Source organism: Zonotrichia leucophrys, chromosome 7, assembly GCF_028769735.1.
Source record: "Zonotrichia leucophrys gambelii isolate GWCS_2022_RI chromosome 7, RI_Zleu_2.0, whole genome shotgun sequence".
Lineage (NCBI taxonomy): Eukaryota > Metazoa > Chordata > Aves > Passeriformes > Passerellidae > Zonotrichia > Zonotrichia leucophrys.
The window spans coordinates 19,066,205-19,092,043 of NC_088177.1; the positions used below are offsets into that span (position 1 = coordinate 19,066,205).

The 25,839-nt window shown below is 42.4% G+C and overlaps 2 protein-coding genes across 6 annotated transcripts in view; one reads left to right on the plus strand and one right to left on the minus strand.

Annotated features, from left to right (window-relative positions):
- Positions 1-25,839, minus strand: part of ALS2 (alsin Rho guanine nucleotide exchange factor ALS2) — an 80,296-nt gene that overhangs the window by 23,681 nt on the left and 30,776 nt on the right. For 2 of the 5 annotated variants that reach the window (XM_064719126.1, XM_064719122.1), the window contains exons 1-8: positions 13,095-13,219; positions 8,920-9,009; positions 6,859-7,013; positions 5,474-6,390; positions 2,777-3,137; positions 1,753-1,921; positions 1,191-1,287; positions 713-790 (exon numbers count right to left, since the gene is read on the minus strand). In XM_064719126.1, coding sequence (XP_064575196.1) covers positions 713-790; positions 1,191-1,287; positions 1,753-1,921; positions 2,777-3,137; positions 5,474-6,390; positions 6,859-7,013; positions 8,920-8,939 — 1,797 coding nt within the window. In that variant the 5' untranslated portion in view covers positions 8,940-9,009; positions 13,095-13,219. Of the gene's footprint in view, positions 1-712; positions 791-1,190; positions 1,288-1,752; positions 1,922-2,776; positions 3,138-5,473; positions 6,391-6,858; positions 7,014-8,919; positions 9,010-12,846; positions 12,959-13,094; positions 13,220-25,839 lie in introns of those variants that run through there. The other 3 variants (XM_064719124.1, XM_064719123.1, XM_064719125.1) reach the window with 2 other exon arrangements.
- CDK15 (cyclin dependent kinase 15) overlaps positions 14,628-25,839 on the plus strand; it is a 34,810-nt gene continuing 23,598 nt past the window's right edge. The window contains exons 1-7 of the mRNA XM_064719128.1: positions 14,628-14,818; positions 15,987-16,084; positions 16,651-16,730; positions 19,944-20,038; positions 20,826-20,888; positions 22,869-22,992; positions 23,560-23,680. Coding sequence (XP_064575198.1) covers positions 14,699-14,818; positions 15,987-16,084; positions 16,651-16,730; positions 19,944-20,038; positions 20,826-20,888; positions 22,869-22,992; positions 23,560-23,680 — 701 coding nt within the window. The 5' untranslated portion in view covers positions 14,628-14,698. The remainder of the gene's footprint in view (positions 14,819-15,986; positions 16,085-16,650; positions 16,731-19,943; positions 20,039-20,825; positions 20,889-22,868; positions 22,993-23,559; positions 23,681-25,839) is intronic.

Here is a 25,839-nt window from a genome sequence, read left to right on the forward strand (position 1 = left end):
ATTTTTAAATGGGCATCAAGTGAGTTTGATTAAAGTGGAACACTATTCTCCTCTCTACATTTAACTGGGAAATCTATATAAAGTTGGGAGACAATGAATCTGCTGTACATTGATTTGCATAAGGCCTAAGCAGGACAACTATGCAGCTAGCTTTCCATTAAGATGAACACTAGAAAACATGGGAAAGGCTGTGGTCTAACCCAAAAATTGTTATTTTGCTATTCACTCAATGTGGTGAAAAGTTCAAAACAAAGAGAAAATCCACTGCCAAAATTCTGCAAAGCTCCGGAAATAAGGAAACGAACAACAAATGTGGCTGTGGTCCAGCCAAGCTAAAAACACAAGAAACAATTGTTTAGAATAAAAACAGAGTTCTGAAGTATTCACAAGTTTCAACACTGCAACATCAATATCAGAGAAATCAAACCTAAGGTAAAAGTGAAATCTGATAGGAAGATAGAACAGTCACATTTCTGAGTTCTAGAACTTCACTGTGGTAAAAACCAGCGGAAGTCTGTGAAAATGATTTTTTGCGTAGATTTTCACAAGCTCATCGAAAGATCATTTCACAGCATAAGCCAAAGAAAACCAAGGGCTCTGTTATTAAATAGCACATAGATCCATGAACAGGTCCTTCTCAGAAATTACTCTGCATTCACTTGTACAAGAAGAGACCCTAAACTGAAGGAGAGAAGCACAGAAAACAAAGTACCTTTGCAAGACGAGGGACGGTTGTTGGGGAGTTCAAGTGACCAAGCTGGCCAGAGATATTACTGCCCCAGGAATACACCTGCAAGAAGCAGTGCTGAACATCAGAATGTACATTTATATACATGGCAACACACTGAACTGTGGTAGTACAACACATCAAGTGCAAACACACAAGTCAAGGCTATAGGAGCCATGTACTGAGAAGCATTTCCTTCATTTTCACTGCCTTCCTACATTCTGAGATTGTCTTCTCATATTCAGAAATAGAATGCATCAAATCAACTCACAGCAATCTTTAAACATAATGTTGATGGTACGTGCAGAACTTGGGCAGAAATACAATTTACATTCCACAACACTTCCGTGCTGCCTCCCACAAACAGGAACAAAAGTTTAGAAGCAAAAGAAACTAAAAACTAGAAAAGACCAAACATGATAATTATGTCAGAGAAACAACAAATGGTAACAATGACTTGTACCTGGGATTTGGCAGTGAGTGCTAAGGAATGATGGCCACCAGCAGAGAGGTGAATCACTTCCTTACCATCAAGGCTTTTCACACACAGTGGCTGAAGCCTGTCATTCCCCAGAACCCATAAGGTGAGGGAAGAGGGGTAGAATGTGGGAAAAAGAAAAAAATATTATCAGAGGTACTGTTAATGTGGAAACACTCAAGGTTTTATTTCCTTCCCCAAAACAAATTAGAAAAAACAAATATATATGGAACCTTCTGGCAATAAACCAGCTTAGTCAAAATGATCAGGAAAGGCAAAAGTTGATGACAAACCTCACCCCAATTTGGACAAAGCCCAAATATCACCAAAACTGTTACTGATTACAAAGGGTAAAATTGGAATTGATTGATGCTCAGTAACAACACAGCATAAAACATATTACTTGGAGAAACTTAGATCACAACACCTGAAAGAACAATCAGATACTGCATGGCAGATGTTTAAATTTGAGAAGCTGAGAGTGTTCAATACTCAAAATTTCCTAGCAATCTACTGAATAAAAAAACATTTTTCAAAGATATCTCACCTTGGCAGAACATCACCATGCCCTAGCTGTCCTTCCTTGCCCTTCCCCCAGCTCCACACCTCTGTTCTTAGAGAGGGCAAAAGAGCATCAGCTTCACCACTGTAGGTTGGAGTCAGAGCCACAGTCCTCATTTTTGCCCGTCCTACCTTCCGTAAGAGCCTTGGGGAAACTGAGCAGAGGCCAAGAATGAGAAAAATTTCTCATCATTTTGGTAAATGTATCACTCAGATTGTGCATTACACAGTAACAGCACTACTTAATAGCAAGTGATCAAAACTTCTCGAAGCAGTTTTAATTCAAGCCTGAGAACAAGGGTTGACAGGTAAGACAATAGGTTATGGATACAAAGAGGTACCACAGGTGCTAAAACCAGGTAGATATCAAGTAGTTTTTACCAGCTTCTAAAATATAGCAGACATATGAAAACCATGCAATTATAATGAAGCAAAGGAACCAAAACAAACTATACATTAAAGTGTTTTGAAAAAAAAATATATCTTTGGAGTGAACAGAAGACTTCAGTACTTCCTAAACCTCCCCTCAAATCCAAGATCAATATAGAACTAAACCATATATACATTCAGAGCAATTAACAGAACTAAATTCTGTGAGGGAACAAAGTCATTAACTTTGAAGTTCAGCAGTGGGAACTGGAATACTTATAGGTCTCTGGCTCAAAACCAGCTCAGAGCAGTGCAGATTACAGACCACAGATTTTTATCTTTGGCTACAAAACCACCATGAAAGATCATTTGGCAATATGACTCCTCCAATATGCTCACTTTACCTTATTTTAACAAGAAAGACCATTTGTAGACCCCCTGTTTTTGGTTTTCTTAGCATGCAGTATCTGCTAGTCTTCACTCTCTCCACTGCTTTCAAGCTTTAAGGTATCATTTAGAATTCATACACATCTTTGAGAGATCATTGGATTTGTGTTTAATAAATATTTGGGGTTTTTTCACTTACAAACCTCCACATTATTATAAGTTTTCCAGTGTTTTTCCCCAACATGCTTGTTTACCTTGTGACAACAAGCCAGGCAGGGAAAGCCTTCGACTCCCTCCTTCAGATTCCTCTTCTCTAATATCTACTAGACTGGAACTCTTCTTCCCCTGCATGGATTCCAGCCTGACTTGCTCCTCTCGGCTGTCCTTCAGAGCTTCGGGCCCCGGGGACCTGCTGCCCGACTGCGATCCCGGCTCACTCGAGGATGTGCCATAGAAGTTCATGACTTTCTTCAGGGACAAGGCTCCAGCCTCGTAGGTGGCAGCGACTCTCACCCCAACTGCTGAGGCACACGAGGCCACCAGGCTGTTCAGGGTGGATGTGCTGCTGCCTGGGGGGCCAGGGATACAAGCACTGAGCTGCTCCTCGTGAGATGGCTAAAACCAAAGGGAAGTGGGAAACTATCAGAGCAGGCAGCACAATAGGATGATGATACACATTCACTATTCAAACCACAGGCGAGACTGAACACCATATAATATTTATTATAAATGTTTACTGTAAATTATAGATGTATTTTAACTGTATATAATATAAATTATCCAGATTTTTTATGCTTAGGTGTACATCTATTGCTCAGAATGATTTTTTAAAGGTAGCACCAAGCACCATTTCTAAAAGGACTGGGCTTTGTCTGTTACACCTGCCCACATAAGAGACTGTAAGTCTGGGGTTTTTAAATACCAACAAAAAAAGGCTCTTTACACACAAATATAAGAAGGGATATAATTTTAAGCTTATTACCAACTTCTTTGCCACCAATGAAAGTGCATCAGTGAGCATGCTCCATTTTGAGAGAGACAAGAGCTCTTTTCAATATGTAAAAGGTAAACAGCAATTCATGGATTCATTTTGCAAGGCCTATCTTAAAACCAAACTGGGCTGTGTCTCCTTACACCGTTGTTGTATCCATACAAGGCTGAGTCAATAACCCTCAAGTCACACGAGGGACAAACTGACTGAAGGCAATTATTAGCCCCAGCACACCATTACCTGTAATAGCAAACAGCTGACCCACCAGATAAGAAACAATGCCCAAAAGGATCTCTGACAAATAGTTTGAATATTAAAACAAAGACAGCAAAGTCCCATTTTCCCATCTAATACACAGTGGAAAATGGTATTATTGCAAGTACTACAGCTCATTTTATTCCGACAAAATAATAACAATCTTTGACTTTAAAGCTTAGGTTAAAGGACTGGGATTGGTTCTATTTACTTCATTCCATTTCTAAAAGGCATACCTAGCAAAGCAGGAAGGAAAACTTCATTTGTGTAGGAAAGCAAAGAAAAATGAAGGATTTTACTAATGCTGAAACGTTACATTAGACCTCATCTCTGCTCTTCACCTTTATGTCAATAGTGGAAGATTCAGTGAATCAATTCCAGTCTTGATTCCTGAAACTGTGCAAGGAAAACAGTGCTCTGGAAACATGCCAGGAACAAGGAACTGACAACGGGAGCATGGATCTATGTGTTTCAGTCATTTCTCAATGCCGGAGCTCTTGCAAGTGTCTGAGGAGCCCACAACTGCTAGAATGCATTCATTACAACAAGAAGCAAAAGGAAGAGCAAATGTATTTATACAACATTCATTTCTCTAAAGGAAGTTTTCCTCAGAGAAAGAAAGCATAACTTGCTGAACTACTAAGTTACTGGACAGATTTTAAAACTATGTGGTTTTGTTGCCATCAGAGGCAGTAACAAAAATCAACTATTTTGTAGGTATTGTGAAATTTATTTCCCAGAACCACTGGGGAGAATATTTTACTGCAACTACTAAAAAAATAAATAAATTTATGTCTGCACAACACTTTAAATGACAAAAGAAATTTTCAGTGTCTGTTTTGCAAATTAGGCCACAGAGCAGCAGGGCTCCTCACAGGACAGCAGTTAAGTAAGGACTGCCAGACTGTGCTGCAAGATTCTGGATTAGTTTTCTGTCTAGTAACTTTTGGGTTCTATCTTCTTCCCTTTCCCCTAATCACATTTCCTTTTTTTTTTCCCCTCTCTAAAACCCAGAAAAAAGTATTTTGTCAGGGAGCCACAAACAGCTCTTAAACCATCATGTCAAGAATTATCTGAAGCTTACTGAGAAATGAGTACTTGACTGTTCTGCTATAGCACCAGAACAGTGTTGTTAAATGATTTTCCATGCTACACAGAGTAGTACTTACACATCTCCCACTGCTTTTTACGAGTTTGTGCCACCCCTACATTATTACCATTAGAAACCTTTTGGTCAAACCTTTTAGCAACCTGCAATTCAGAATTTTAAACTGATTGAGAAATTAGATGGATTTGTGAGGGATTTGTTCCAGGTACAGAAATTAAACCTCCACCTTAAAGGTAAACTGGATGAGTACCAGTAAGATATACTGAATCCTTCTGCCCCACACAAATGGAAACCCATGCATGAGGAAACAGAGCATGGAAATTGGTTTATGTGGTTCTGGTACTGCAGACCACGAGGAGGAGAGATTAAAGCACTGTCAAGGCTGCCCACAATGAAGGCTCACAATTGAACAACAGTGGGGAACAAAAAAATCTTCCACTTAAAAGCTGAGGACCGTCAGTGAAAAGCCACTTGGAAACTATAAAAACACCATAGCTATATTAAATTTTTCATTTGTAAAGAGAGTAATGTTGTCACACATGCAACAGAAGTTATTGCAAATTATAACTGTGCTGTGATTTGTGATTAGGTACCAACCTGATCAGGCTCTGTAGAGATGTTTTTATTCAGGCTCTCATTTAATGAGTTATCTGACAAACCAATTAAGTACTCTTTCCCATCTTTTTTGTCCGAGAACAGAGTATTTCCCAAACTTGAAATTCCACTGTCTTCCTGTCCATGGCTGCTGGAAAGGCCACTTGGTCCATCAGAGTCTAAATCCACGAGCCTGTGTTGTTCCACAAGTGGTTTCTGACAGTTTTCACTTTGGCCAGCTATTACACCTTTCCCTCCAGGGGTGTCCGATGAGGGACAGAAAACGTGGTTTTCTGGCTGGTTATCAGACAGTGCTACACCCAGCGGGCAGCAGTGACTATCTGAAATGATGACATGATCTTCCTTGTCTGTCATGGTAATGAGAGGCTGACTGCAGTGATTGCATCTCTCTGGGATGGGCTTCATTTCCTGCACGGGGAGGCATTGTACCAGAGCCAGGCTGTGGTAGGCTCCACAAGCAATCTGGAGCACCACACGTCCTGCCAGGTGCTCTACCTTCTGTGGCTTTGTCACTGGGAAGGTTGTTGTTATGAGGCCGAGCTGGCAGCCACTCCCCCAGGCCCATATCTCTCTGCTCAGCGACAGCGCCAGCGTGTGCTCCTCTCCACATGCCAGCTGCAAAATGCGCACGGACAGCAGAGGGCTGGTTTCAGAGTCACAGATACTGACCACCTGGGGCTGGGGCACACAGGGCTGGTTGGCAGCTGCACACTGGCCAGCAGAGTTGTCCCCCCACATGTACACCACGCCGCTCTCCGTCACCGCTCCATTGTGGAAGCTGCCGGCTGCCACTGTAATGATACGATGGCCAAGCAAAGTACTCTCTAAGAGAGGACTGTTAACGCATTCCTCAGGTCCTGATCTCCAGGACAGCTTTCCAAAACTGTAGACCTCTCCACCTGGGAGGGTGGAAAAAAGAAAAACAAATCCTAGTATGAGTGTAAAACCAATTGTTAAACCAATGCAAAAATATGAAGACTGCTTCAGACAAACAAATATGAATTCCTAGCTTAGTCCAGGCTCAACAAGACTATAGCTATTGATATAAGAAGGCTGCTGGTTGCTCTCTGCAATTGCTGCTGTTAAGTTCTACACCTCACACTAATGTTACCCAGTGCATGCATGCACTGTTAAAGTAAGTAATGCTTTTCTGCTAAAAACTCAATTTAAGTGAAGCGAGTTAAGTGTATTCGCTGGTCCTTTCTAATTTAAGAACATACTAAAGGACATACAAATGTGTATGAAAAGCACAAAGTACAGTCCTCATCTTCCCAAACACACATCTAATATCACTTCTAAAAGAAAAAAACTTGACAATAACTGAAGATTGTTACTGCCCTAGATCAAACAATTAAAGTGTTTATTACCTTCAGTTAGAAGTAAGCCATGGTGGATTCCAAGGGCTGCCTGTAACACTGTCTTTCCACTGAGGCCTGGGAGCCTTTCTGGAGTCACGGAGCAGGAACCAGCCTTCCAAACATAGACCAGGCCTCTCTCTTTGGCTCCTTCTGCCTCTTCTGAGCTACAAAGATTGCATGAAATTGGAACACAATCAGGATGAAGTTTTCCATGGTTCAGTAATGCCTGTGTAGGAAAGGCTTGGTAGTTCAGACATTAGCTTTACTTTCAAGCCAACATATTTAAATTACTATTATCAAATTGTAAAGTAAATGCTATTTAAATGAAAAGGTGTCTTCTGTTTGAAACCATAAGCTTTTTTCTCATTTGTACTTGTCCATGTACCAATTGGTCCCATTAATAGTGTGTTTAAAACATTACACCTGTAGGAGCTCATCCTTTATACACTTTCATTTCTACCTCTAGAGATAAATCGAGGTTTTGATTGTTTGGGTTTTTTTCCTTCTTTGTAAATTCTTAATGAGTGGCCCAGATTCAAATGAGTCAGCTATTCAAATCAACTGAACCATGAAAAAACAAATATCCTGAAATAGTGTGCAATTATCAGGGCTTGCAGGAGTGACCGGAACTATGCAAACTTCAACACACTGTGGTTTGAATGCTCAGTCAGCAACTACTCCAACTCAGCACAAAGAAATTCCTCGGAATTTTGACAAGCCCACAGTTTTAACAATTTGAAGAATCCCTTGATTTAAATACAAAAAGTTATGTTAAGCATCAATATAGCCTACCTTAAATTAAGACTAGACTTAAATTAAGAGTCAAGCTTAATTCCCTAGAATTTTATATAGACTAGACTGTTATCTACTCAGAAAGAAAAAAATAGGTTTAGATCCTAATTAGACAATAGCCAAGTCCCTCACTCCCTTCATAAATCAGCTCTTGCAGCTTGACATGAACTTGTGGAATTAAATATATTAAGATGGCAAGGGAAGGTTTGACAGTCTAGACAGTCTTGTCTAGAAGAAAAGGCACAAGAAATAAAATGTACTCCAAACCTGTAGCAAACCCATAAAAAAGCTATTCTGATACACCACACTGCAGGCAAACTCATGCAAGTAGCCCTGTTCCTGCAGGCCATGGATCTGTTAAACTGTACTTTGTTAACTGTGGTGCACAGGATGAACCTCTTTACGCAATCTGCCTCTGAAACATTCAAGTTAAGAATAGCTAGGAAACCAAATTATCTCTCATAGCTCCTGTGTCCATCCCAAATATCTTTATTTTTCTATAAAATAGAAAGAAAAGAAAGAAAAAATTTATAGGGTGACAGTCTAGAACTCTTCTAGAATTCAAGTATAGTAAAGCAAACAGATTTAAAATGCAAACAGATTTAAAATGCAGAGTCCACCTTGCACTTCAAATACATAGGACTTGTGTTTAGAATAGAAGTAAATTTAAAATGCACCAATCAAGGAATATATACACAAAGAAAAAAAAAGGCTTAAAATTTTAATATCAATATAAGGATATTTCACCTAAGATAAAAATATAGATTTTACACAGATGGGCAAAGCACTCCAAAGGATACAAAATTATAATATTGAGAATTTTCATCAATATATTGTACATCAAATCAGTTCAACACCCGATATTTGTGCTTTTATCCATTTAACAGGTCTTCAGGAAACAGTGTAAAACAAATCTGGACCTCTACCAAGTATCTCAGTGCAAGAAAAGCCTACTGGAGGACTACTGATCCAGAATCAAAATTCACAGGGGCAGGTACCAGACAGGATGTACTGTTCACTTGGGACTGCTACTTTCAAGTCTGTAGCCTGTGGCTATGGCTCCAGAAATTACAACCATCAGCTTAAAAAAGAAGTTGCTGTTGTAGCAACTTTAGTGTTCCAGCCACAACTGAAGCTAAGATAAGAATCTTCCCTTCAGTGGAAGTTTTAGTACAAGTTACATAAAGAGTATGCTGATATCACTTGATTTTCCAGGATGACCATGAGCTGCTCCATTTCAGGGAGCCTCTGTGGTCTCACCTAGCTGCTCATTCTCACCTTCTTTCCTGTGAGTCCATCTGTCAGTGGCAGCACTCCATCCCCACCAAATTGCTCCTCTTTCAAAAGGAACAATAGAATTTGCACAAACTGAAAAACATAAAACCCAGCAATTTAATCACAAACAACATAAAACAATAACAACAACAAAACCCAAAAAACCTTCAAAGGTTTAGCTCCTGCATTCAATAAATAAACACTTGCACACTGCCAGAAGGGATCAAGTATTTATATTTAGTTCACTCACACTGAGTTGGCAGACAGAAGCTAAACAGCCAGACTCATCCTAACTGCTCAGCTCACAATGGCTCTATTGTAAGGACAGAATGAACAAAACCTCATTCAAAGGCAGAAATTCACATCCATCTCTCTATACAATTCTCATTACACCACTCAAAAAACACCAAATTGATTCATTTTCAGTCATAAGACAGAATTCAATACTCAGCTAAATTTAAGGTGAATAGATTTGCATGAGCAGAAAATGATTAGGAGTTGAATTTGTAACTTAATTCCTGAAGCAAATCACACATCACCATCGCAGGTGCAATAGTGCCTGGGCAGAAATGCAGAAAGCAGAGTCCAAAACATTTCTTCATGCAAACTGGTAGCAGAGTGCCTATGGAGATAAAGACAACCATGGAAGACAAGGGGAAAAAAGTGCCTGCTCTAGCCACAATTTCATCCTTTCAGATTTTGCATTTTGCAAGTTCACCATCACACCTTTCCATCCTCATGAAGATAACTTTGTACTGCTTTCCTTGGAATAAAACAAAGCCACAGTTAATATTTGTTTCTTATGAGCTGTTTGGCTTCTTTTGGTATTAAAAGAACTGTGATTTCTCTTGATCTACTCCTTACTATATGAAGTATTACAAATATTAGTTACATTAATGCATGTGTATAATCACATTTATTCAAAGTTTCACATATTAATGCTTTAGAGCTGTTGCTTTATTATAGTTGCTGTCTGATATCCACTGTAACAAAACAGAAAACAAATAAGTTAGTATAAAAATTAAGACCCAGAATAAGTCATCTGAAGCTTTTTTATGCAGAAATATATATGGCCAGTCATGAATACAAGAGACCAAATATATTCAGACCTGTAACTCTCATACAGAAGTTTCAGAGCACACTTGGAAACAGTAATCATCAAGTTGATAAATAATTAAAATAACTAACAAAACCTCCAACACTTCCACTGGAGTGCTGTGAATAATGAATTACCAAGGAGACCTTCACATATAGAAACAACTCAGCATACAAACAATTCCAGTCCTGCAGATACAGGACCCTAAGAAGAACGATTTGGGCTTCAGAGTTGGCAAGGAACAGATCTCAAAAAGATAAAGCTTTGATAGCATGGTATTGTGATAAGTCATATACACCCTGCTCTAAAAAACCTCAAAAACCCCAAAAACCAGAGCATACTTTCTAGGAACACAGACACACCAGTCACTAGAAAGGTTCTGCTTTCAAGACAGCCTCTCCTTCCTCAACTACAAAAGGAAAAAACCACTTACAATTGTAAAAGTTAACTTTTAAAATATTAACAAAGTAGTCTCACAAATACAAGGGAACTGTCATGTGATGCTTCAGCAGCAGAGGTGTTGATGAAACATCAAAGGAAAATGGAAGTGCATTGTGGAACCATAATGTGTCCTTGCTCAGAGCAAGTAAATTTAGGGTTTTCTTCAGCCTACTCAAAACCACCTAAGCCTACAATTCATTCTCTTGAAAAAGCCAGCACCCCTCCTTTGTGAAGGACTCTAGCTTCAAATAAAATGACTCAGTGGATCACTGAATCAAAGAGATGAACATCTGATAGAGTGATTGAAGTACCAACAAATATACCATTTACATTGCATATAGTTATTTGAGGTTAAGGAACTGAGGCCTAAAATTCTTGACTTCTAGAATTTATGGACTTCTTTAAGAATTTTTTTCATTTTCATGAGCCTCAACTGCAAAAAACTTTATTGTAGTTATCATGAAACCTTCTGATTGTAACAAAATAAAGACAGGCATTTGATTAGCTGTTTTGCAAGATCTGCCTTCAAAGCCAAATTGAAAAACTATTTACATAATTCTTAAGTAAGAAAGCTGCAACAGTGGCAAATTAGAAACTAAGAGCATGACAGATATTCTTTTCTTTACAGAAGCTCACACTTCAGGTTGCATTACCAAGCATTTCTGCATATAAGGGAAAACAAGAGTCAAACTGTCTTCTTTCCACAGAGACATATTTAAGGCATTTTGAAATCACTTTCAAGTTCAGTTCAAGTTCTTATTCACTCCTAGGACAGCACATTATTCCCATTTCACAGCTAATGCAAAATACAAGTTGCTTTGCCACAGCTACAAACTAAGTAAAGTAATTGTAATAGAAGGTTTCTTCCTCCCAACAGAAACATGTCGCTTTCCTTGCTTACCCTCACATCATTTATACATTGTTTCCTTTCACTAAGTTTACCTGAACTGTTATTAGCTGTAGCATTCACGGAGGTGAACGCCCAGGCACCAAACAACACTGGTGCATGGAAGCTCAGCGACACCAGCACCTCCACTGCTCCGCCCAGACTTTCACTGTTACATTTTGCTTTCAACGCTGCAAGTGCAAAGCAGCAAGGAGTGCCAATTATGAAATGGATTTGTGCTACAGACAGATGGTCACTGGCATGACACTGATGTCATACTCTCCACTTCCAAAGTTAAAGGCTAATTCTCCAGAAATCCAACGCTCCCACACCATAACAACTGCCACGGTTGGGAATGATGTGGAGCAAACACTTCTCTCACTATCACAGACTGTGCTCTTCGTTGACCAGTTTTAAGCAAGCACCACAGACATGAAGGTAACCTCACATTCACTGCTGAACAGCAGCAGCTGGTATGCCCCTGACTTTGAGCAACACTGGAACTCCCATGAGCCTCACGTCAATAAACACTGCAAATATTTCTACAGCTTTCATACATGTTTACTTACGTATTTCCAAACACATTTTTAATACATTTGTTGCATCACATTTAGCAATAACTTGCAGGACCAAGACTGCACATTTGTCATACAGAATTACCTACTCAGGTTCTGAAGAGGTGATCTCCAAGTTTCCTCATTCAAAACACAGTTGTCAACATCATTTACTATTGGCAACTGTGGCTTACATACAATGTGTGACTGGTTAAAGAAGCCCTTGTGTTTTGGTCAGCATTAACTACTGCTTTTAACATTGTGTGATTAGGATCTGCTCAGAACAAAACAAAACAATTGGCTACTGAGAGACAGTAGAGACCCCTTTGGATGAGGGCAAGGGTGCAAAGCTTTTAACGCCAGCTCCAGCGAATGCAGGATGGTAGCAAAATAAAGCAGTAAAGAAGCCGGGGGGGAAAACTAACACAGGTGAAAATTAACTGCTACAGCATGCAATTAAAATTTACCGCACTCGTAAGAGACATAAAACATCTGAATCTCCTTCTGCCTCTTTTTTTTTTGATTATACCTAAATTTTGCACATTCTCATGTGGTTCCCCGTCTGAAGACAGTTCACTCTGCAGAAACTGAAAGTGGTAAGTACAGCTAGTTTACATAAGCTGCTGCCCTACAACAGCAGTGATTACTACAAATCATCTACGAGCACCCCGGTTGCTCCCTATTTTCGTTCTGGAAGAGGAGGCCTGTGACAGTGACAGGACACCACGTCACCTGTACAGGATGCTGCAGCCGCAGCAGCACCATCACTCAAAACACTCCAAAAGCCGAACTGTATTAACCCCGAGCAAGCAAGGCACGCATAGGGCCAGGACCTTTAAACGCAAGTGGGAGGAGATGAAGGGCATGTCAGTTACAGTTCGGGGTCTCTTTCCACCATGAGGGAGGGGACCTTTCCGACCCGACAGAAATACAACTCTATATCTGTGCTGTACCAGCCCATCACAGCGCGGTTGGAGTTGGACACCCAGGGTCGGTCAGAGCTGGTCTCCAGCCTCTCCCCAAGTCCCAGAGCGCAGCCGGGGGCAGCGCAGGGCCTGTCCCGCGTGTCTCCGGTGCCGCCGGGCGCTCCCGTCCCGCAGCGCAGGTGCGGCAGGCGCGGGGAGCGCGGCCGCCCTCAGGCGCGGCTCCCCCCTCAGGCGCGGCTCCCGCCCCGCGCGCAGCCCCGCGCGTAGCCCCGCACCTGTTGCCGCTGCGCCGCCCGCAGCCGCACGCTGCCCGCAGCCCCTCGCGCCGCCCGGCTGACTCACGCGGGGGCGCGCGACGCGAAGGGGGCGGGGCCAACGCCGAGCGAACGCCGACGGGTCCCTGCCTGGGACAAAATAGGCAGAGACCGGAGCGACACGTGGGTGTACGTCGGGAAATATTCGAGGCGCAAATAAAAGACCCGGGGCCGCCCCAGGCGGGATCGGTGACAGCGACAGCGCCCGCCCGGCCCCGCAAACCCGCCCGACACCGCTGCTTTAGCGGGGAGCAGGTCTGCGCCACAGCTGCCCCAGGCCCAACGTGGAGCGGCCTGGTGTGAATAGCTGTGCTGCCACGTGTGCGTGCATGTGTTTGTGCGAGCCATGGACACACGTCTAGGTGTGCTTTTCCACACGCATAGATTGCACAGAATACATTCAAATATGTACACATAAATAAAGCAATATCTGTATATATGCAATATGTATGTACACCTAGTGTGTGTATATACACATATGCTATACATATATATATATACAATTTTTTTTTTCAATAACAACAATCAGCAGCTATAAGCATGCTTTCTTCACTTATCATCTCTGGCTACCTGGCAAAAGTTGGATTACTTCTCTTTGTGACAGTATTTCCCCTCTACTCCCTGACATGCAGAGGCCAGGTGGTTGGGTTGCAACAAGAAATCATTCCTGCCTTCCCAAGACATTTTTGCTTTAAATAAATAATTATGCTCAAGGAAAAAGTGTTATTCTTGGACATCTAAACAGTGAAGCAAAGTGAAGATTGCATGTGATACGTTCAAATAAACACTGAAGGATCTAATGGGTCAGCATAAAAATACCACAGGACAATGTCTGCTCCCTCAGCCCTTGTCATTTTCCCTGTGTGGGTTGGGTGTTAATCCTAGGAAGCTGCACAGTGAGTCCTGCTCATGCAGGACTATAAGAAGGGGATTTTTGGCCATCCACATCCAGGGTAAATCCCCTGTGCATTCCCTGCTCCACAGTGGGCAGAATTATCACTGGTTATTCTGACATGTGGACGAGACCATCAGCTACAACTCATTGCACCCCTTGGACACGTAATCCAGCAGGGACAGACGGGTCCCCACACTGATGGAAATGCCAAAGCAAGGGCAGTCAATGTACAGCTCCTGCAGAAAGCACAGCTCAGCCACAGTGCTCAGAAAGCTCACCTGAGTGCCCAGAGGCTAAAGTGTGAAGCCTAGAACTGCTACAGGCAGGGAGGGAAGGCAAGGTCTTCTCCTGTGTGAAACCCAGCCCTTCATTATCCAACTCACTACACTGAGAGTTGCTTAACTGAAATAAGTGTGTACAAGCAGAAAGTTTGGATTTATTAATTCTCCATTGTCAGGTATGAAAAATGTTGCCTGTTTTTGGAGGGCATGTACCAAAGGAACTGAAATCAATGGAACTACTCCAGAGGTGCATTTCGACTTTCAGAAATCACAAGACCCTTTGAGGCAGAGACCTCATGCGAGTCATATGAGCTGTTATTTACAGACACAGAGGGATGAGGAGGAGCAAGGAGAAAAAAAGAGATACAGTTTAATTTAAACAGGACAACATGGGAGACATGCTGTGTGTAAGTGCTGTTAGACCAGGATGCAGCAGCTGCTGTTCAGAGAGAAGGAGCTCCCAACAAGTCCAAGGCCTCCAGCACATGGAAGCAGTGACTACAGCAGAGGTATTTAATGTCATATTGTGATACTTCTGCATTGAGATAGGGGAAGCCTGGGTGCTTCCACTTGTGGGAGTGCAAAGCTGTCACATTTGCTTCTAACCAGACAGCATCAAACTTTGCAGCTTCAGGCTTGTGAAGCTACTGAAAGAGGAATCTACCTTAGATGACAGTAAGTGTCTTTGATGAGATGAGCAGGGAGAGGAGATTGCACTCCAGCAAGTTCTATGCCAGTGAGAGATTGCAAAACAGGGAGGCAGCCAACAACCTACAGTTCTGGAGGAGGCAGCATGCCACAGATTGCAAATCCTGTGTTGACAAATTATAATCCATTCAACAGAGCTGCTTGGGAGGGCTTGAAGCCTGCTTGCCATTCACTGCTACCTTTTTCTATAGCTGAGTAGTTTACAACACTGATATGCTGTATGGGCCAAATTGACAGGCTGTGTAAATTATACAGTGGTGAGGAAGGAGGTGAGGGGTGAGGGATTAAGGGGGAGAAGAATACATAAATGTAAACTTCCTGAAATTTCACTCCTGCATTTGAGTTTTGGTCCCTGCCCTAACAGGTTATTTAGACATTAATAATTCAAGGATAGGGGAGAACAGCATGCCTTTAGCATGATGCTGGCAGAAGTAGCCTCTGCAGTTAAGGCAGCTTTATCTTTGTGTGTTCTGAGTGGGTGCTACCACTTACCAACACAGGGACACACAAACAGTTGCTCCCCTCACAGCCAGTACTGGAGATCTATGACTGGAAGAGAGAGAGATGAAAATGATGTGCATTCAAAGCCACTGCAGTCAAGGAGAAAGAAAAGAAACTCATCAGTAGAATGCAGTTTGCCAGTGACACAGTTTGTCCAATTTTCCTATGCCAGCTGTTAGATGTAACCAGAGCATCCCTTTCTCTACCTCCTCTGCAGCCCCTGCAGCTCCACAGCCTCCAGAACTGGAGCTGCAGGGGCTGCAGCACACAGGGACCTTGGAGTTACACTGATTCTTTCCAGGAGCAAGATGTTGTGGGGGCGTTCACATGGGTGAGGTGCAGCATCCGGAGAGCCAGAAAGGAGATATTTTATCCAATGGTTATTCCAGCCACTAATCAGTACTTAATTACTGAATGACCTGCTAGTAGACCCAGCAATCTAAAACACATACCAATTTCTTCATGAAGCAGAGACTAGGCATCCCATTTGGAGCTGCCACATCCTATATACATCTAGAGAAGCTGTGTGAAGGATCCTGTGCGACTGTGTACAAGGGGATCAGCAGGTGAGCAATACTGCCTTCCCAGTGCTTGCTGAAAACACCTCCCATGGCAGATAAAGGCAAATCAAAAGTCCAGTTTTGCCTTTAACATGATATTTGCAAAGCCCCATCCCCATTTTTCAGGGAACTCCTCCACTGCAGCCGTGGAGGCATCACAAAGACTCTTTGATTCACAGCAGTGTGCCAGGAGATTGTCTGGCTGAACCAGGGGGGAAGCAAAAGTTTTCCTTGAAGTGAGCAATCTCTGCATAGTTGAAAAATGTGGCATGAGGTCATGCTGGCATCACACAGGGACAGGAAAGCTGTGAGAAGGTGGAGTGGGGCCACTGCTCAAAGCCATGCTCTAGCAATACTTGGATAGCAGCACAGTGCTTGTTTAGTCAGGTGGGCTGGTCTGAGCTCACTGCTAATGAACACAGGATGGAGGAGGTCTGGAATTACCTTTGAGTTTGGCCTGAGTGGGTCAGCAAGCCCCAGAAATTTTGCTTGGGTGTTTGCTTGGGAGATTGTTAGTGTTATCATGCCAAGCACTGAGAAGCTTCATGTTACTTTCTACTGTGACCTGACAGGATCAAGAGCCAGGTGGTGGCACTGAAAGTGATCAAGCTGGAGGCAGAGGAGGGAGTGCCCTTTACAGCCATTCGGGAAGGTAAGTCATAGAGGAGCATCACTCTTGAAGAGCATTTGTTTTAACCTGGAAAAGCTCCATGATGTCTCCCTCAGTCCTTTCTTGCTTATTCAATGTGCCAGCTGTCCTTCTCCCAAAATTCTCAGTGTCCTTATCCTCTCATGGAGGATGTCTTCATGCTGGGCTGGACAGGCATGGAATGGACAGAGAAGGAATCTCTGGTGTATGCACTTGTGAGAGATGCACCCATGCCTGTGATAAGAAAAGTGCCAGCTGCAGCCAGAGCATGTTCTTTCTAGCAGTGTCAGGGCCCCCTTGCCCCTTCTGCTTGCTGCCTCCTTCACAGCTGCTTTCTCTCTCCCTCTAGAAAGTACACAGCCTTTGCCACTGCTGCATTGGGCAGTTGCAGACTTGTTACTACAACCATGACACTTTCCTAGCCAATTCCTGGAGCATCACAGATCCCAGCCTGAAGAGAGATACTTTCAATAAAACTGATGTGTAATAACATCTGTTATTTCAGTCCAATGAGAAATTCTTCTTATCAGTCGACTGTAGAACACTGGGCAGATTCCTCAATTTCTTGGAGAAAGAAATGCTTTTGTCCAAATACTTGATTTTGGCTGAAAGTATTTACATTTCCCTACAGACTAAGTTCACAAGCCTGCCTGAAACACCAAGGTTTCTATTTTCATCTGCTGTACAATCCCAAGAAGACCATAATCTCTTTTCTTCCATGCACAGAAATATGCAACTGTTGTGCCAGTCTGTTTTATGGTATTAGTGAAAGATATCCATGTAGGACATCACACATAAAGGTTTTTTTTTAGTTCTTACTGCACTTGTGAAACTAGGGTTAATCTTGTGACAGGGATGGAGAGTCAGGGACCAGATGTGCCAGCTTTCACAAAGCAGCGCCAGCATAGAAGGATTCTCGTAGCAGTCAACTCAGAATAACGAGAGAGGTTACTGAATCCACTCCAGGTTTATAACTGTAATTAAGACAAGAAAGTTTACAAAGTCCTTAGTCCAATTCTGTGTGAAAGCAGAGACACACCTAAATATGCCTATTTAAAAAATGGCTTGTGTTACATTTCCTCATTTGCTGTGGTGCTTTTGCTCTGCATTTACACTTGTAGCCCACCAGTAAAATAAGCCTTAAAAGCTTTATCTGCATTGAACTAATGATGCACCAAAGATCAGCACCCCTTTAACATGCTCTACTGGACAGGCTGAGAGTCTTAACTTCATTCATTATGGGAGAAAACAAGGGTGATCCTATGAAGGGTCTGCTTTAAGTAGGTCTTTTGTGCACTGCTGAGCTTTGCAGCATCTGACACCTCAAATTTACAATGTAAGTCAGTAGCAAAAACAAAGCCCAAGATTTATTAAGGCGGCGCATTCTCTGCTACCCTGGAGGAATGTGCTCCCCTGACAAAGAAACGCTTCACCCCAGGAAGCCCCGCAGAGACAAAATGCGTTTAAAGCTCGGCCCTGGCAGTAGCACCTGACACCTCAGCAGGGGGTTGTAGAAGCAACAAAGTGAGGAGCAGTTCCCAGAAGGCTGATTGAGGCACAGGCGCTGAATTCTCCATTTTACTGTGGACCCTCTGTGCTGCCTCTCTGGAGCAATAATTCCGGTCATATGGAATTTTTGAGGTATCACAGAGTCAGGTTATCATGTTCTGTAGCAGATGGGCTCTAGCCAGAGTATTTTTACTAGATTCACAGCAAGTGTGAAGCATGTTTAAGGTCCATACTGCTATGCACTCGGGACGTACTGGTGGTAGCTAAATGGACTAGTATCAATGGCAGAGGCAGTTTAGCTGCAGCAACACCAAGGTCTGTGCAAGAACTACTTTGTAATCCAGTAGTTGTGCTGAATCAGGCATCCCTCGCTGCTCAGTAGTCTCAGGAGTGACACAGGCTTGGGCCACAGCTGTGTCACACAGTGTAACTCTGGCAGTAGGGCTTTTAGAACCAGGTGAGATTGTTACGGTCACAAAAGGCAAAGTGCTAATCCGGTATAAATTTGCTTTGCCTGCATGAAACTCTTCAAATATCTTTTTCAGATTGTGTGAAAAACAAAAAAGCAGCTTTTAATGTGACCAAAACTCTACCTCCCACAGCTGGCCCATGCTCTGTATTGTGTGCTTCAGCTAATTCAGCTGAAACAAGATTGTATGCCCGTGCCTTATTTGAACAAAATTTGTAGCACTGTGTGGTCTGACAGCAAACTAATTTGGTTTTAATCAGCAGCAAAAAGTGGGTCTGGAACAGCTCTGAGGCTATTCTGCTATGTCAGAAGCAGAACTAAGATCTCCAGTCAGGGACATCTGCTCTTTCGGGGCTTTGGGGCTTCTCTCTGTGTAGTTTGTGTTCTCTGTTTGTGAACAGCTGGGTCAGATTATTCAGTTGTGCCAGTGACCTACAGGCAAAGTAATCCCAGCTTCATCTCTTCCCCACATTCCTCCTCTGTACAGAGTTACTGCTATATTGTCTCATACCTAAGGTAGCAAATGATTAAGCTGTGCAGACTGAGAAGCTGAGTTTCTGCTGTGAAGCTCCTTTCATATGAGTTCTGCCTGGAGCCTGCTCTAACATAGCAAACCCAATGCACAGCCAAAAGGCTCAGAAAGCTGCAGCTCCTCCCTTAGCATAAGTCAGGGCTCTGTAGTCTATATGGGGCCAGAGACTGTGCTGCCCCCTGCATCGCCACACCCTGGATGTGACAAGGCTTGGCAAAGGCAGGTCAGGACCTAAGCACCAGGGACACACAGTTGCAATGATGCTTTTGATAGTTAGGCTGAAAGAAAAGTGTGCCTAAGTTTTATAAATACATACATTTACAAGTTACTATTCACTCAATAACTTCATTCTGCTGCATTCTGGCTCTCGGAGCTCCTAGGTCCTCCCTCTCAGCATTTACCTTGAAAAAATTACATCTCCTCAATTTATAAGCTGACACATAGGAACTGTGAACTGCTCTTTCTGACAGAGGCAGGATCCCACCTCTGAGAGATGGATGGGCTTCTGCCAAGCCTGGAGCACTGATGCTTGCTTCTCTGCAGAGCTGTTCCATCCTCCTTCAGGCTCAGTAGCTGCCACTTCTTACACAACTGCCAAGTCTGGACTATTACTCCCCAGTTTTTTATTTTGGCTGCCTTGTTTTGTGCACGATCTCCTTCCATTTCCAGCAGCAGTAAAGTTAATCTTCCTTTTGTGTTTTCCCAGCTTCTCTTCTCAAGTGTTTGAAACATGCCAACATTGTACTGCTTCATGACATTATCCAGACCAAGGAGACACTAACATTTGTCTTTGAGTACATGGTGAGTTCATGTTTTTCTAGCTTCCTGTGGAGCTAGTACTGGGAAGTATTGGGAAGTGGGTGCAGAATGAATTTACTGCTCTATGAGACATCTACATAGAAACAAGTTGTAATTCTGTAGTGCAATGATTGATTTTCCTTCTTGATCTCCTGCTTTCCAGCCACATAGCCTTACTCTTTTCTTTCTGCATATGCGACAGCTGTATGCAAAAATAATTCCATGTCTTGTGTCCACTGGGGTGACAGACATTATTTACCTCCATTTCTGCCTTGCCAACACAATAAAAGTACTGTTTTTCTGCCACAGCAAGGATAGGAAATAATGATATGAGCTCACATCCCAGCTGGGGTCAGATTTGGCACTGACCCCAGTGGCTTACCATGACCAAGCTGTGAGTTGCTCTCATGGGGAGACCAGGATACCGATAAAATTCTCCACTTAAATCTTGCTACTTCTCATGCTTTTGCAGATAGTCTACCAAATGATAAAGAAAATACAGAGGCTATGTCTTCTTATTGCAGCTTTGTGATTAGTTCTGGCACAAGTATGAATTCTGTTAAGCAGCAGCTTCAGGTCACAAGTGCTGGGTGAGATAACAGGTCAGCCAGGTCCCTGGTGTGGCCCAGAACTTAAGCACATGCTTGTGGGCTGCATCAGACCAGATGTTCACCCAGGTGAAATAGGCAGCTTTGTAGCAGTTGCATATTTTTCCATTTACAGAAGAGGCATTGTTGGTAGAGGCATTTTACAGCAGAAGCATTGCCTCAAGTTCTTTTCTTTTGTTTAGCACACAGATCTAGCACAGTACATGAGCCAGCATCCTGGAGGACTCCATTTGAGCAATGTTATGGTGAGTTCCTTAGAAGACTTGTATCCCTTAAGGCATGAGGAAGAGTTATTTTCCACTATGTATGGTCACTGTAAATTACTTACTAATATTTGTTACATATATGACAAAAACTTGGGAGAAAATCTACCTTTGATGATATAACAAGCTCCCTCTCAGTCTCCAAGCCTTTTTTCAGTTAGCTCCTCTTCCTATTTTCTGAGCCTACAAGCAGGCATTCAGCTTTTGAGAACAATGACATCTTGTGGCAAGGAAACCTATCTCTACACAAATTTTTGTCCTTTTATTGTTACAATGCATTATCTCTCTAATTAAAACTCTCACATCTCACTCTCTTCTCATTTGGAACTATCTTCATATTTGCAGTCATTTAAGTCCCTTTTTTTTTCTCCCATACCTTTTGTGATTGACTGGATCTGAACACAGCCAAACATGTACCCTTACTTTATAGATTGATGTTATAATAGTCTCCTGCTCTCCTCTGTATGCATCTTCACATTTAATTAACTTTCAGGACTGCTGCTGCACACTGGCTTAAGGTTTCAGCGCAGATGTCCTCAGTGAATGCCTGGGCCCTTTTCCTGAGCAGCTTCAGTTATATATCTTACAGCTGTCAACAATAACTTTGTATCTTATCAAACTGCCTATTCATCTGGCTTTGTCAGATCTCTCTGAAGTTCCTCACTGTCACTTGTTATCACAACTAATCTAAATACTTCTGTCATCTTCAAATGTTGCCACATTGTTCACATCTTTTTCCAGATAGTTGTTAAGCAACACCAATTCTGATGAAGTTTTTTGGGGCCTCAGATTTTAAACATCCTTAAAGCTCAGCTACATCTGAGATGCAGTGTAGCAGTTTTGGCACAGATCTCAAGGGTGCTGCTACCAGACATGCTCCTAAAGCACGAGGAGCACATGGCTGTAATATGCACTCCCTGGCATTTCTGTGAATAAACACTAGCCAGCTGCTCTGCTTTCCTGTCCGGAATGCTCACTGTCAGCAGGAACTGAACTGCAAATTATTTACTGCTCCTTCAGGAGGGTCATCTAGCTTGCTTCATTTTTGCTGGCAAATGCAGTTTGTTTTCTCTGAGTGATTCCTATGGAATATAAGTATGCAGTATCTTACAGGGACAATTGTCTGATACAAAAATGACCTATGGGTGTCACTGTTTTTCCTCCTCTTCAGGTTAAACCTCTGGCGAAAAATATCTTTTCTCTGATGAAGTCGTATTACTTTTGCTGTGTTCTGTTTCTATCCATTGTCAAACTTCATACCTTGTTTCAGCCCAACTTATTTTACCCCAGGCTTATTTAGACTACCATGATGGTGGGAGTTAGATATTTATTTATCGGCTTCCTTTCTTGCTTGGTTTCCTTCTTCCTTGCTTGCTTTGTTCATCATATCTGATTTGCTGTATTTTTAAATCAGGCCCTCATGTTATCTCCCAGCTTGAAGCCAACAGTTCCCATTGCCAGGTCAGTAATTTCCCTGCTCCACTGGTGGCATGTGCAGTGGCCATGGAACCCAGTCAGCTGGTGCCATCTGGCTCAAGGGGGCAAACCTTCAGCTCCTTAGGCTTTCATTTTGTGTCTTTGTGTCTTTGTCTTGAGCACTGCAACCAGCACAGCTGCTGTTCTGAAAGCTGGGGTCTGTGTTTTGGCAAGCTGACTTTGCTCCTGCAATCAACAGCCCATTTCAAAAGAAAAGTTAAATTTCCAAAATGTTCATTTATGGACCACAGTTAAACTGCCCTCCTGGCCAAATATTCCACCCTAAAAACCTCAGAAAGCTGTAGGGCAGTCATAACCCACCACAGTTTTCTCCTCCTCAGCCAGCTCTACTCATTTTTGGGATTTTTACTGGTTTCTTACTTGCTTTGTCTCTGCTTTGTTCCAGGGTTCTCCTGAAGTTCAGAGTTAATGTATCAATGCAAAGTCACACAAAATCATTTCAGTTTTTTTGTTGGCTTTTTCCAGCTCTTCATGTTCCAGCTTTTGCGTGGCCTGGCTTACATCCACCAACAACACATTCTTCACCGAGATCTGAAGCCCCAGAACTTGCTCATCAGTTGCCTCGGTGAGCTCAAATTAGCCGACTTTGGTGAGTCACAGTTTGGATACAGCTGTGTATCTGCTCAGGCCAAAGTTGTAGCATGCATATAGATCTGTATCCACAGCCAATTAAGGCAGAGAAGAATAACCTTTTCTTGAACTTCAGGAAACTATTTCTGTGGACAGTGCAGCTTTTCTTGTATTTATACTGATAGGTGCAGGGATTAAACTCATTTAAGTCAGAGCAATTACTGCCATGTAAAACTCGTTCAAGAGAACAAAGAATCAGCCCCTCTCTGTTCAGAAAAGAATGTAAGGTGTAGAGTCCACAGCAATGTGTGACCCAAAAAGCTTTCTTGGCATTGGTTTGGGATAGCTGCTTCAGTCTCAAATGATAAAGCCCTGCAAAACACAGCCTATTACTTGATTTGATCTGCCCCAGAGGTATATTCAAGAAACACTTTCTTTGTCAATTGCTTTGTAAGCTGCATTGAGATTACTTGTGTTTGAAGAGAAAATAATGTCGTGTTTCCAATTATTATCATCTATGCACTGTACAGGTAGAAGGACTGTCCTAATACAGCATTTTTTATTGGTTTGTTGGGTTTTTTTGCAGGCCTTGCTCGTGCCCAGTCCATCCCCAGACAGACATACTCCTCTGAAGTTGCGACACTCTGGTACCGTCCTCCTGATGTGCTGCTTGGAGCTACAGCTTATTCTTCTGATATAGATATCTGGTACTGACCAATATCAAAGCTCTGGGGCTCCCTGTGAAAAAATATTTTTATCTGAATTAAATTAAATCAGCCAAAGTTACACTAGTTATGGTTGTAAGCAGAGGAATTAACACCTCTGAGCAGTAAATTTGTGAGCAGTGTGGAGTTTTGTAGAAGCTTCATAGAGAGTTCATAGAAGTTTTTGGGAATTATCTACTTTTCTTTGGGAATTACTACATCTCAGCTGTGGATTGATACAAACCTCATCTGATAATATTTATGAGAGATATGCATCTTGTCTGGTAACATGTATGGAGCATTTTTGTGTCTTGCAACAGAACACTATTGCTCAATACAAGTGTATCTATGTAGTCAGCTGAGCCAGTAGTAACTCTCTGCAGAAATGGCTTTGTGTGAAAACAATGGACCCACAACTGCACCATCAATTACTTAGGCCTTGGTAACAGAATGTGCCATTAAAGGGTTTCTCAATGAGTCTGGAGATAGAAAGGTGTCTGAGATTTTAATTATTTCTGTGATATTGTGTCCTCCTTCTCAAAGACCATGTCTCAGATGCAGTCTGTACTTCACTCAGGAGAAGGGCTGTGTCTGTTAAAGCCTTGTTTCCTTATGAGCTCTGCCCAAAAATTTTGATGTGTTTGGGAATCAAAAGGAAACAAGCTGCACATTCATAGATGGGAGAGGAGTCTCTGAGAGTGGGCAGAAAACGGCAGAGGATGAAAGCTTAGCAGGCTCCCAGTGGTCTTCTGGGCTGGCTTGGATGTGTAGCTGGACTAACTGTAAGGTTCATCAACCTTCTGGCTTACTTCTGCCCCACCTGAGCCCACTTCCAACAACAGTCCTGACATGCTCATGGGCAGTGTGCAGCTCGTGAAGTTGCAGGAGACCTTCCTTATTCTGGCAATTTTACATCTCTAGATGGTATTGCTGCTTCACCCTTTCTTCAGACCAGTTAATCTTCTGCTTGTACCTGTCCCACCAGTCCTCTTAACTATTGCAGAGTCAAGGGCTGGGAAGGGGTAGGAGTGCAGCAGGCTGAAGAATGTGCAAGATGGCTGGCTAAGTTTGCAAACAGCAAAGCTCCAGGTCTTCACAGGCTATATCTCCCTCCAGAGGTCTGCAGCTTATCAGACACTCCAGTGACCTAAGTCTGGAGGGTAGGTCAGGCAAACGGAAGTTTTTAGATTGTTTACTTCCCTAGGACTGCTGCTAATTTAATTATTTAAAGGCTTCTCTAAGGAGGAAAACCTTGCTAAATTCTAATGGCTTCCAGCTGCTAAGCCAGTCTAAATAGTCCTGTCTACTACCCCCACTACCTGTCATTTTTCCCTCCAGACAGTCTCTCAGAAATGTCTGCTGAGTTTGAAGAACATGCCTGCCTAGCAGATTAGAGGGTTTGTATCAGCCATAGCCTGTTGGTTTTTTTCCCTGAAAGCTGACCCCTGTCCAAAGGCAGCTATGCACAGAAAACATGTCTTTCTGCCTATGCAAAACCAACATCCTCACTGCATAACTGTGCTCTGGTGTAATGAATAGCAATGTAGGAGTGGTGTACAAAGATCCCAGCCCTAGCAGCACAGTGCTCTTGTCCCACTGAACTACATCCACACTATGGGCACCTTTGTTATAACGCCTCCTTATAATAACAACATTCCAAGTGTTTGCCCTAAAGAAAGATGTCATGCTGAGAGAATAGAGAGTACTTCAGTGAGCTCTATTCAGTAACTTCCTCTAACAAGAGTCATTTATTATCTTGATGTACACTGCATTTAAGTTCAATTTTTGTCTATTAGGAAATAATGTGAATTCACACAGATGTTACTTGTCTATTGGGAAGAAAGGGAAAAAACCCCTATGTCCTTTGGGTGCTGCAATTTACATGAAGGCAGGTCAGAATGCCCCTTGGTAATGGCATGAGACAGTGGGTGTCAAAGCCTTGGTTTAAAGAAACCAATTATAACAAAATAAAACATTATTGCAATTCATGCATAGTGTGCTTGAGCAGCAATACTGTCAGTGGGAGGCACGTGGGAAGTGAATGAGGCCTTGAATAGATGAAGAAAGAGATATAGAAGGAGACTTGGTCGCTCTTGGACTAACTAGAAAAGCTGCTTTAATCTCTCTGTATCTCTTTTCTCTTTCTTTCTCCCTCACTATCT